This window comes from Arachis hypogaea, chromosome 14 (genome assembly GCF_003086295.3).
Source record: "Arachis hypogaea cultivar Tifrunner chromosome 14, arahy.Tifrunner.gnm2.J5K5, whole genome shotgun sequence".
Taxonomy (NCBI): domain Eukaryota; kingdom Viridiplantae; phylum Streptophyta; class Magnoliopsida; order Fabales; family Fabaceae; genus Arachis; species Arachis hypogaea.
This window is the reverse complement of record NC_092049.1, coordinates 111,269,734-111,280,809: the sequence shown is the minus strand read 5'-3', so window position 1 is coordinate 111,280,809 and position 11,076 is coordinate 111,269,734. Positions and strand designations below refer to the sequence as shown.

Below are 11,076 nucleotides of genomic sequence, written 5' to 3'. Positions count from 1 at the left end.
GGATGTACCGAACGCTCCTCCGCGGAGCTGTCATAGCTCGGAAGGCTGAGTTCAAGTTGTCGGGGATGCAGTCACTGCGCAGAAAGCTCGAAACTGCTGCCAAGGCCAACAATGAATTCAAAGCTCAAGTTGAAACGCTTCAGGAGCAGTTGTCTGAGGCGGGGAAAAAGCTTAAGGATGCTGAGGAGAAAACTGCATCCACCGAGGAGAAGCTGAAGGCCTCCGACGACACCGTGTCCCGTTTAACCGAGCAGGAGATGACTCTGGAAAGCCAACTTAATGCCGCGCAAGGTCGGGTGGTGGCTTTTGAGAAAGAGCGTGACGTGGCCGTCTCGTCGGCTAAAGCCGCTCAAGCTGCGGTTGAGGAGCTTAAGAAGAAGCATAAGGTGACCAGAGAGTAGGGAAAGAACACGATCTTCATGACTGAGGAGGCCCTTAAGGCCCAGGTGAAGATCGTGGCTCCCGATTTCGATACGTCGGCAGTTGGAGTTTTCAAGTCGATCAAGGATGGTAAGATTGTTGACATGCCCAAAAAATGAGCTCTTGTACCTTATGTTTTTGTATGGATTTGCAGTTTTGTTGTAGAACTTTTGAAGCTTTCTTCGTTATACGTTAAGAGTCGCTTGGTCGACTTGTGATTATTGTCTTTTGCCTCTAGCGTTTTCGTTTTGTTTTGTTAACATTTTGTCGGTATGAGCTTTCCGCCCGTGTTTATTTACTGTTGTGTTGGTAATTTGGCGAAGCCAGGTCATGGCCTCTTGTTATCGTTGTAGCCGTTTGTTATGGCTTCAATTTAGATGGCTCCCGGGGTGATCAGTCCCGGGGTGCCGTATCGAGGTTCCGTTTAACGCGTCGTGGAACTTGTTGTCGTGTGATGTGTAGGTAGAAAAAGAAAATATAATAGAAGTAAAATTGGTAGAAATGACAAGCAAACATTAACCGGTAATTAAACGAGTTTGTTACCATGACGAATACAAAGGTAAGTGATCAAGTTCGCTAGATCGCCTGGCCGGCATGCTTGAGCTAGGGGTAAAACCTTCTCAGGTTACCCGCATTCCAGGTTCTCGGGACCTCCCTTCCATTGAGCTTCTCCAATTTGTAGGCGCCCTTGCCAATCACTTCTTTGACCCTGTAGGGGCCTTCCTAGTTTGCCGCCATCTTGCCTTCTCTCTAGGTCGGTAGGCCAATGTCATTGCGTCGTAGGACGAGGTCATTTTGCTCGAAATCCCTCTTGAGCACTTTGGTGTTGTAGCACAGGGCCATTCTTTGCTTTAGTTCTACTTCTGACAGGTGGGCCTTCTCCCTGGTCTCGTCTACTAGGTCCTTCTCTACAGCTTCTTCCACCCCCTTGAGAAGTAATCGTGGGCTCGGTTTGCCGATCTCTACGGATATCATTGCGTCTATCCCGTACGTCAGGCGAAAGGGGGTTTCTCCCGTGGTGGACTGCTCGGTTGTACGGTAGGACTAGAGGACCAAGACGAGCTCATCAGCCCATGCCCCTTTCTTGTTGTCTAGTCGCTTCTTGAGGCCCAGCAAGATGACCTTATTTGCGAACTCGCCTTGTCCGTTTGTCTGGGGGTGCTCTACCGAGGAGAATTTCTGTTTGATGCCCAAGCCGGCGAGGAACTCTACAAACTTCTTATTGGTGAATTGCGTCCCGTTGTCTGAGATGACGACCTCCGGGATGCCGAACTGAGTTATCACCTGCCTCCACATGAACTTTCTACAATTGGACGAGGAGATGGTGGCCAGTGGCTCAACCTCTATCCATTTGGTGTAATAGTCGACGGCGACTATGAGATATTTGACTTGCCCTGGGCAACCGGGAAAGGTCCCAAGAGGTCGACTCCCCACTGTGCGAAGGGTCGGGAGGACGTCATCAGGCTCAGCTCGGTGGCCGGTGCTCTGTGGAAGTTAGCGTTCTCTTGGTACTTAACACATTTTTTCACGAACTCCTTGGAGTCTTCCATCATTGACAGCCAGTAATATCCAGCTCGGATGAGCTTCCTCACTAGGGCTTTGCCCCCGATGTGGTGACCACAACACCCCTCGTGGACTTCTCTGAGCACGTAGTCCGTCTGGTCGGGGTGTAAGCACTTCAGCAAGGGTTGGCTAAGTCCCTTTTTGAATAGTTGGCCCTATATGACCGTGTATTTGGCAGCCTCCCTTCTCAACGCTTTAGCTTCCTTCTCACCTCCAGGGAGTTTGCCGTTTTGCAAGAAATCGGTGATGGAGTCCATCCAGGAGGGGCTTATCTTGGTCAGGTGGAGGGCAACCGCTGGTTCTTTTGTGATGCCTTGAATGAGGGATCGGTTGCCGGTTCCAGGTTTCGTGCTCGCTAGCTTGGATAGGAGATTTGCCCGTGTGTTCCTCTCTCTCAGAACTTGTTGGACCGTGACCTCCTCAAACTGTTTGCTCAGTTCTTTGACCCTCTCCAAGTACTTCTGCAACAGCGAATCTATGGCTTGGTAGCTTCCATTCACTTGCGACGTGACGATCTGTGAGTCGTTGCATACTTCTAGCCTCGTAGCCCCGACTTCCCGGGCTAAGATCAAGCCGCCTAGAAGGGCTTCATATTCTGCTTGGTTGTTCGATACGGGAAACTCAAACTTGACTGATTGTTCGTAGATGACCCCGGTTGGGCTTTCTAAGATGATCCCGACGCCTCCGGACGTCTGGTTAGAGGCTCCGTCTACATGGAGCTTCCACCGTGTGCCCGTGTCCTCGGTTGGGTCTCTGGTTACTTCCACCAGGAAGTCCGCCATTGCTTGCGCCTTAATTGTATGTCGAGGCTCATATCTTAAATCATATTGGGATAGCTCGATGGCCCAGGTCATCATCCTTCCCGCTAGGTCGGGTTTCTGGAGCACTTGACGAATTTCCTGGTCCGTTGACCACTTGGTGACCTTGGAAGTATTGCCGTAGCCTGCGGGAAGAGGTTAGGAGCGCTAGTGCCAGTTTCTCCAATTTGCTGTACCTAAGTTCTGCTCCTTGCAGCGCTTTACTCACAAAGTAAATTGGTTGTTGAACTTTCGCTTCTTCCCGCACCAAGACCGCCGCCAGTGCTTCCTCCGTTACAACTAGGTACAGGTAAAGCGGTTCTCCGACCACGGGTTTACCAAGCACAGGTGGTGTTGCAAGTATCTTTTTGAAATGGTTGAATGCTTCTTCGCATGCTGGGATCCATTCAAATGCTATTCCCTTTCTCATTAGGTTGAAGAAAGGTAGGGCCTTTGCTGCCGACGCCCCGAGGAAGCGAGATAGCGCAGTGAGCCTTCCCGCCAGTCTCTGGACGTCTTTGACGCAGCCTGGGCTCTTCATTTGGAGTATTGCTTGGAATTTTTCAGGATTGGCTTCCACCCCCTTTTGGTTATCATGAATCCTAGGAACTTCCCGGCCTCCATGGCAAAGGCGCACTTGAGAGGGTTGAGCCTCATGCCATGTCGTCGAAGGGCCATGAACACGTTTCCCAGGTCGCTTAGAAGGTCTTCGGGTCGGGCGGTCTTGGCAAGGATGTCGTCCACGTAGACTTCCACCGTTTTGCCAATGATGTCGCCGAATATCTTGTTCATCAACCTTTGGTATGTGGCCCCTGCGTTCTTTAGGCCGAAGGGCATTACCTTGTAGCAATAGATTCCTCCTGGCGTTATGAATGCCGTTTTTTCTTCGTCTGGCCGGTGCATCGGTATCTGATTGTAGCCGGAATAAGCATCCATAAAGCTCAGATACCGGTACCCCGCCGCCGCGTCGACGAGTGCATCAATGTTGGGTAGGGGGTAGCAATCCTTGGGGCATGCTTTGTTGAGATCAGAATAATCCACGGACATCCTCAATTTCCCATTATGCTTTCTTACTAAGACTACGTTCAACAGCCAGGTCGAGTAGTCAAGTTCCCAGATGAATCCTGCTTCGAGGAGGCTGGCCGTCTGCTTGGCCACCTTTTCTGCTCTTTCCTGTGACATCTTCCTCCTCCTCTGGGCCACCGGTCTGGCTTCTGGCTTGACGGCCAAATGGTGTGACATGAGTTGGGGGTCTATCCTCGGCATGTCGGCCGGTGTCCAGGCAAATAGGTCACCATTGGCCTTGATCATTTCCATTAAAGGTTCTTTCAGCTCGTGAGGGAGATTTCTATTCACGAAGGTGAACTTCTCCTCCGTGTCGCCGACTCTAAACTTCTCCAGGTTCCCTTCTGGTTCGGGTCTCGACTTGTCGCTGACTCTCGCGTCCAAGTCGGCGAGGAAAACTCCTGATGCTTTTTTGGATTTCTTTCTTAACGAGAGACTGGCGTTGTCGCAAGCGACTGCCGTTTCCAGGTCTCCCCTTACAGACCCTACTAATCCTTCTTCAGTTATGAACTTCATTATCAGCATCCTTGTGCTGATGACTGCCCCTACGTCGTTGATGGTCTTCCTCCCTAGGATGATGTTGTAGGCCGTAGAGTCTCGTAGGATCACGAACTCTACCATTACCGTTCTTCTCCCTTGGCCTTGTCCCACGGAGGTCGGCAGGGAGATTATCCCGTCCGGCTTGATGAAGTGGTCGCCGAGCCCTACAACGCCGTGCTGGTGAGTCTTTAAGTCGGCGTCCCTTAGACCCAAGGCGTCGAACACATTGCGGAACATGATGTTCGAATCTGCCCCCGTAACTACAAGGATTCGCTTGATGAGGCCGGTTCCCACTCTGGCCGTAATGACCATGGGAGGGCTTTCCGCGACCTTGTCGAACCACTGGTCCTCCGGACCGAAAGAAATGGATGGAAGTTTCTTGGGGCTTCGCGCAGAGGATGTGGAAACCGCCAGGACTTTAGCGTCTTTCTTATGTGCCAACTTGGACCTAGGCGCCACGTTTCTCGCCGTTACCACGTTCACTATGGTAAGGCCGTGGTCGTTGTCTTCCGGCTCTTGGCATCGCTTTGCTGCCCGGGTCTTGTCTTCGCCCTCGTGGTCACGGTTCCGTCTCCTCGGCTCCCTAATGAGGTGGGAGAACTCGGCTAGCTTTCCATCCCTGATCGCTTACTCTAGTGCGTCCTTCAGGTCGAAGCAGTCCTGTGTCTTGTGCCCGTAGCCCTTGTGGTAATCACAGCAGAGGCTCCGGTTCCCCCTTGTTCGTTCCTTCAATGGTCGGGGCTTCGACAAGATCCCCTTCTCGGCTATTTGTTGGTAAACTTCCATGATTGGTGCGGTGAAGGGAGTGTAATTAGTGAACTTCCCGACTCGAGGAAACGGCCTGGGTGCCTTGCTCAGACCGCCGTCCCTGGTGTGTTCCTTCTGTCTTTCTCCGCTCCTGTGGTGCCGGTTTTGATTGTAAGAGGGCTGCCGTTTGTTGGCAGCCACGACTTGGCTGACTTCCTCATCGTTGATGTACTCCCTGACTACACACTGGATCTCGTGCATTGTCCACACCGGCTTTTTGGTGAGGTACTTTCTGAAGTCCTCGTTTAGAAGTCCATTCGTCAGGCATAAGCTTGCAACCGAATCCGTCAACCCGTCGATTTCCAAGCACTCATCGTTGAATCGGTCTAGGTATTTCCTGGTCGGCTCGCCGGATCTATAGGTCACTCCAAGTAGATTGATTGGGTGTTTTGCCTTTGCGATTCTGGTTGTGAATTGGGCTAGGAAGGCGCGGCTGATGTCCGAGAACCTGGTCACCGAGCCCTGCGGGAGGTTATTGAACCACCGTATTGCAGGTCCTGCTAAGGTGATCGGGAAAGCATGGCACCTTACCTCGTCTCCCACTCCCTCCAGGTTCATTCTGGCTTCGAAAGCCGTAAGGTGCTCCTGCGGGTCTTGGGTTCCGTCGTACCTCATGTCCGTTGGCTTGTCAAAGTGTTTCGGCAGCCGGACCTCGAGGATGGAACGATGGAATGGGGTTGCGCCCATTATCACTGGTCCCCGCGTTCTGGTTGTTCTTCCCTCGTCGTCCTCCTGATGAGTGTCCTCGCGGTTCCGCTCTGTGGTACGCCTGTCGTGCCTGGCGTATATGAGGGGGTCACGGCATCTTCTCGCGCGTCCTCCCTCCCTGGCATTTTCGGGCTCAGATTGTGGGCTAGCTGTTCGTCGGGAGCGGCTTCTCAAGATGGAGCGGGAGTAGCTTGATTCGGGAGTTTGTTGACGATGTTCTCGGTCTGCCAACCGGCGCTCTAGGTCTTGCATCCTGTGGCGTAGTTCTTGCATTATTCTGGTGCTGTTGTCGCCAGTTCCCCTGAAGGGGCGCCTTTCGGGAGATCGTGTGGTTCGTCTTGGAGGGGACCTCGTGCGTTGCCAGGGAGAAGCCGCGGAGGCTTCCCCTCTGCGCTCGGTCTCGCGGCTTGTTCCTCCTGGGCCCAGTACAACATCCATTCAGACGATAGTTCCCACAGACGGTGCCAATGTTCGGTAGGTCGGGTACCGGACGGTTCGGGTTGGTACTTCGATTGATGAGAGGGGAATCGCCTAGTTCCGGGTTGCTGGGTTGAAGGGAGTGCAGTCGACGTCCCGAGCTCTTCGTGTGGAGAAAGGGGGGGTGTCACCTGCAAAGATACTCCGACGCTCTAGTCAGCAAAGTGTGCAGGCGAAAAAGAGTTGATTGATATGTGACGTATCTTGGGAGAAGGGTAGGACCTTCCCCATATATACCGTGTCAGAGGTAGGCCCATCAAGGACAGGCTCACCTTCCTTGATGCTTCCTTCACACAGCTGTAGCATAGCTGTCAGGGACGCGTATCCGGGTCGGCGACTGAACACCTCGCTCCTGACCGTTCGAGTTGGATGGTGCTCGGGTCGGGCCGGCCCGCTAGTGGTTTGGGCCAGCCATAACAGAATTATTACTGATTAATAATATAAATATAATTTTATAATTTTATACATTTTGATATAATAATTTTAATAATTATTCAAGAAATTTTTTTACTTTTTATAAACAAATTATATAATAAGTAAAAAAAACCATAAAAGAACTAATAACGTACTGTTAAAAAATATTCTAATTATTCATCGGTTTATTAGTTCTTATATGTCATTTTTTTTAATTTGTAAAATATTTTTTTTAGTCTTCAAATGAGTTTCTTTTTAAAATAACTCAAAAATAGAATGTCTTATTTTTCATAGAGACCAACAAACCATCTCCTAGAATTTCTCAATGTTCTATATTATACTTTATCCACAGAAATATCTCTCAAAAAGATTCTCCTCGTAGTTTCTCTTGAAAGACAAAGTCATATCTTTGCTGAGATTTCCATTCGAAGGGTTTAGGGTTATCTCTACCGTGTCTAGATATATTAGAATTTTTAATTTGAGAAGAAAATATAAATTATAAAAAATAATAATAAAGCATGTGAAGAGAAAGACGCATATAACAGAAATTCTAAAAAAGAAAAAAATTAACTTTCTAAAATAACGAATTTCAACTTTCCAAAATACTGAAATAATTATAACCATAGAAGTTATAATAGGAATAAAAACAAAAAAAATTTAACTTTCTAAAATACTGGAATTAAAGATTATTACCACCAAAATAATAAAAGAAAAGAAAATGATAATGAAATGACAAGCGGAAGTTACATTAGAGTTTCGTCTATGTATGTTATTTGGTGTCAAAAATAATTTTAATGGTTAATTAATATCAGTATAATATATTTTTTTTTATTTTTTATTTTTTAACAACAAGATATTTAGTTTTCAATGAATTATTATTTGTATTTTTAAATTCAATCAGTATACTTATTTTATTAAATCACTTGATTTTTAATTAATAAAATCAAATAATTTATAAAAATTGTATATTTAATATGTATAAAGTCAAATTTATTGTAGATATACTTCTTCTAGTTATGATTTGAGGCGCGAATACAATTTCAGTTGTTTAATTAAATGATATATATAGCATTGTTGATAAAATATTTAATATTATTATGTATTTTTTTAATGTGTATTTCATTTATGTAGGAGAATAAAAAAGTAATATCTCAAATTGTTTTCTGGTATTTGTTTTGGAAAAATTAATTTTTAAAAATATCAAATTAGCATTTAATATTTTAGACTATTAAATATATTGGCCTCTATTCAAAAAGTGAGCATGTAGTATGTTTTAATTTGTTTTTTTATATTATCTAAAATTAATTTATTTAATAAAATTTCATGAATTAATATTTCAATATTTATTTGTTAAGTATTAATCTGTTTGAAATAAAATTATTAAAAATAATCTAAAATATTATTTGTGCATGTTTATTTGCTAGTTAAAATAAAATAAATTAAATTCAGTTAACATTAAAATAGTAGTATTATATTTGACAATTATTATTCTTTTTAAGTTGTTTGAAAAAATTTAAAAACAGTGTCTTAACTATTGTTTAAAAATATTATTCTTAATTTATATGTAAATTTTTTTTGTTATGAAAATACTATATACGATACTTTAATAATAACTTTTACTTAATACAATACTAGAAAGAACTTAAATACAATATCTTGACACTATTATCAAATTATAAGGAACAACCTAATATTATTGCTTCTCTTTTGTTTTTGTCAATGTCGTCCTTTACATTTTGCCATTCTTTTGCTATTCCACCTAACATATTTGGCCATGCTTTTTTCTTTTTTTCCATTTTCACCATTCAATAACTCTATCCCTTTCGAGTCCGAACTCATGTAACGGTCACACTGTGGCATCAGCGTTAGGTTGAAAACGAATTCATTCTCAAAATAGTTTCTAAAATTTGACTCGATTCAATTTGATCCTCTAATTTTTAATTTATTTAATTTATACTTTAAAATTCTAAAACGTGATTCAAATTAGTCCTTTCGTCCAATTCTATCACCAGAATAATGACGTGACACTCAAACCTCATTACATGTCTCTTTTTCTTTCTCTTATCGTCATCACCATCCCCACTTCCTCTCTATCAACACCCTCCCTCCCCCTAACAAACAACAATATTCACATTTCACAGCCCACCGACATCCACACATTCTCACCGTCACTTATGAAGGGCCTTTTCATTATCTAATTCTTCTCTTTCTCATTATCACCATCACCTTCTTCTCTCTATCAACGCACTCCCTTCCCAACAAACAACATTAACAATCACTAACATTAACAAACTGAAAAGAAATAGAAAAAGAGAAAAAAAAAATACAACAACACACTTTAGATCCCTCTTAACAGGCACACAAAAATGGTTATGCTAAACTAAATTTGTTGAGAAACTGCAATGGAAACTTGACTTTGTGTAATGCAATGTTGAAATTGTACGCAAAATACAAATTTTTTGTGGGTGCAGAAAAACTGTTTGTAAAAATGCGTAAGAGGGATATGATTCTTGGACGAGTTTGGTGATGGCTTATGTACAAGGAAGGCGTTGTTAGGAAGCTGTAGATGTATTTAAGAGGATGGTGGATAAAGGAGAAGCTAAGCCTAATGAAGCAACTATGATCACAATGTTATCTGCATGTGCTTCTGAGGGTGCTTCGAATTTGGGACAATGGGTGCACTCCTACACTAATTCAAGGTGTGACCTTGTGATTGATGATAACACTGGGAATGCGTTGCTCAACATGTATGCTAAGTGTGGTTACATAAAAATGGGGTTTAAGGATTTTAACATGATTGTGCATAAGGATGTTATTTCTTGGGGTGTCGTTACTTGCGACATGGCAATGAATAGTCACAATAAGCAAGCATTGCAGCTCTTTTCACAGATGGTGGTTCATGATGTGCCCCTGACGATATCATATCTATTGGATTGTTGTCTGCTTGCAGTCATGAAAGAATGGTGAGTGTAGGTATTATGATCTTCAAAGCTATGGCGGTGGAAATGTGTGGATGTTGGTGGGTTGTGAATGTTGTTGTTTGTTAGGGGAGGGAGAGTCTTGGTAGAGGGGAGGTAGTGAGGGTGATGGTAAGCGGAAGAAGGAGAGGCGTGCGGGGAGGTTTGGGTGCCACATCATGACTCCGTTGACGGAGCTAGACAAAAAGGCTAATTTGAGCCACGCCTTAAAATTTCAAGGTATAATTGGATCAATTGAAAATTGGAGGGTCAAATTGAGTCGGTGATCAAATTTTGAGGATCATTTTAAATATTAACTCCATTTAAAACTGGCACTCCCCATTAGCCAAGCCAACCATCACACTCTTTCTCTTACCTAACAACTTGCTGGCTATGCTGACGCCATCACACCCACATGTTGTCATTGCAGTCTTTTGCACGAATTCCAGTACCTCTGTATAAACCTTCATTTGTACTGTAGTGCTCCCCGCTAATTGTAAGAACTGCTGTAGGAAGTCATGAGACCCTTTGATGAGTTTGAAAAACTCCAAATTAAATTGATGATGATCAAACATTATTAAAATAATTAATTATAAAATTATTAATTTGATCTTTAATTAATATTTGTTAATTAATAATTTTGTTGTGCAGATTTTTGTTTTGGGCCGAAAAATAGCAAGCCCAATATAATGAATACATTTAGCCTTGTGCAAAATTGATATATGAATTGTGGCTGAATTGTTATGCTTGTTGGGCCAAGAAAACAATTTTTAAGCCCAACAAGATGTTTGGTCCGAAATTAAAAAGGAATTGGGGGCCAATGTTTAAGCTACCCATTCAACATGATGGAATCCAATTTTTTATTAATTGGTTACATGTTTCCACGGTTAGCACACCCTTTATTTTATGAAATTCAAAATTTAATTAAATGAAGTTAATGCAAACATTGGTAACATGAGAGAGAAAGTTTAAAATTGATGTGATTGCTATTATTGCTTAACACGTTACTATGGAAGAAGGAAGTGGGTTTTAATTGAATGAAATTGATTTTATTTCCTTCTTTATTTTCTTTGAAAGCATTCTCTCTCTTCTCTCTCTTCTCTCATCAGTTTCGGTCACTTCACAGAAAAAATAGAAGAAAACACAAGCCATCAGAAGCAAGTAGATGAAGCTAGGCTCAAGCATGAAGCTATTGTGATGATGGCGTTAAGAAAAAGAAAATCTACAGTATGGTGTGGCTGAGATCTTTGCCACTTATGGTAAGAAGTGATGAGGAAGTCTCAAGCTCTCCATACCCAAAAATGGAGAAGATCCAACTCGGTCAGAGG

At 43.9% G+C, this 11,076-nt stretch overlaps 2 protein-coding genes across 2 annotated transcripts; both read right to left on the bottom strand.

The window, feature by feature from the left end:
* Positions 1-1,464: 1,464 nt before the first annotated feature.
* Positions 1,465-2,765, bottom strand: LOC140178669 (uncharacterized). Its single transcript, XM_072215883.1, has 2 exons — positions 2,148-2,765; positions 1,465-1,905 (listed from the first exon to the last, which is right to left on the bottom strand). The coding sequence occupies exons 1-2, from the start codon at positions 2,763-2,765 to the stop codon at positions 1,465-1,467; spliced, it is 1,059 nt and encodes a 352-aa protein (XP_072071984.1).
* Positions 2,766-2,805: 40 nt separating this feature from the next.
* Positions 2,806-6,338, bottom strand: LOC140178668 (uncharacterized). The gene is made up of 4 exons (XM_072215882.1): positions 5,017-6,338; positions 4,330-4,968; positions 3,730-4,269; positions 2,806-3,592 (listed from the first exon to the last, which is right to left on the bottom strand). Exons 1-4 carry the CDS (start codon positions 6,336-6,338, stop codon positions 2,806-2,808), a joined length of 3,288 nt encoding a protein of 1,095 aa, XP_072071983.1.
* Positions 6,339-11,076: the final 4,738 nt, after the last annotated feature.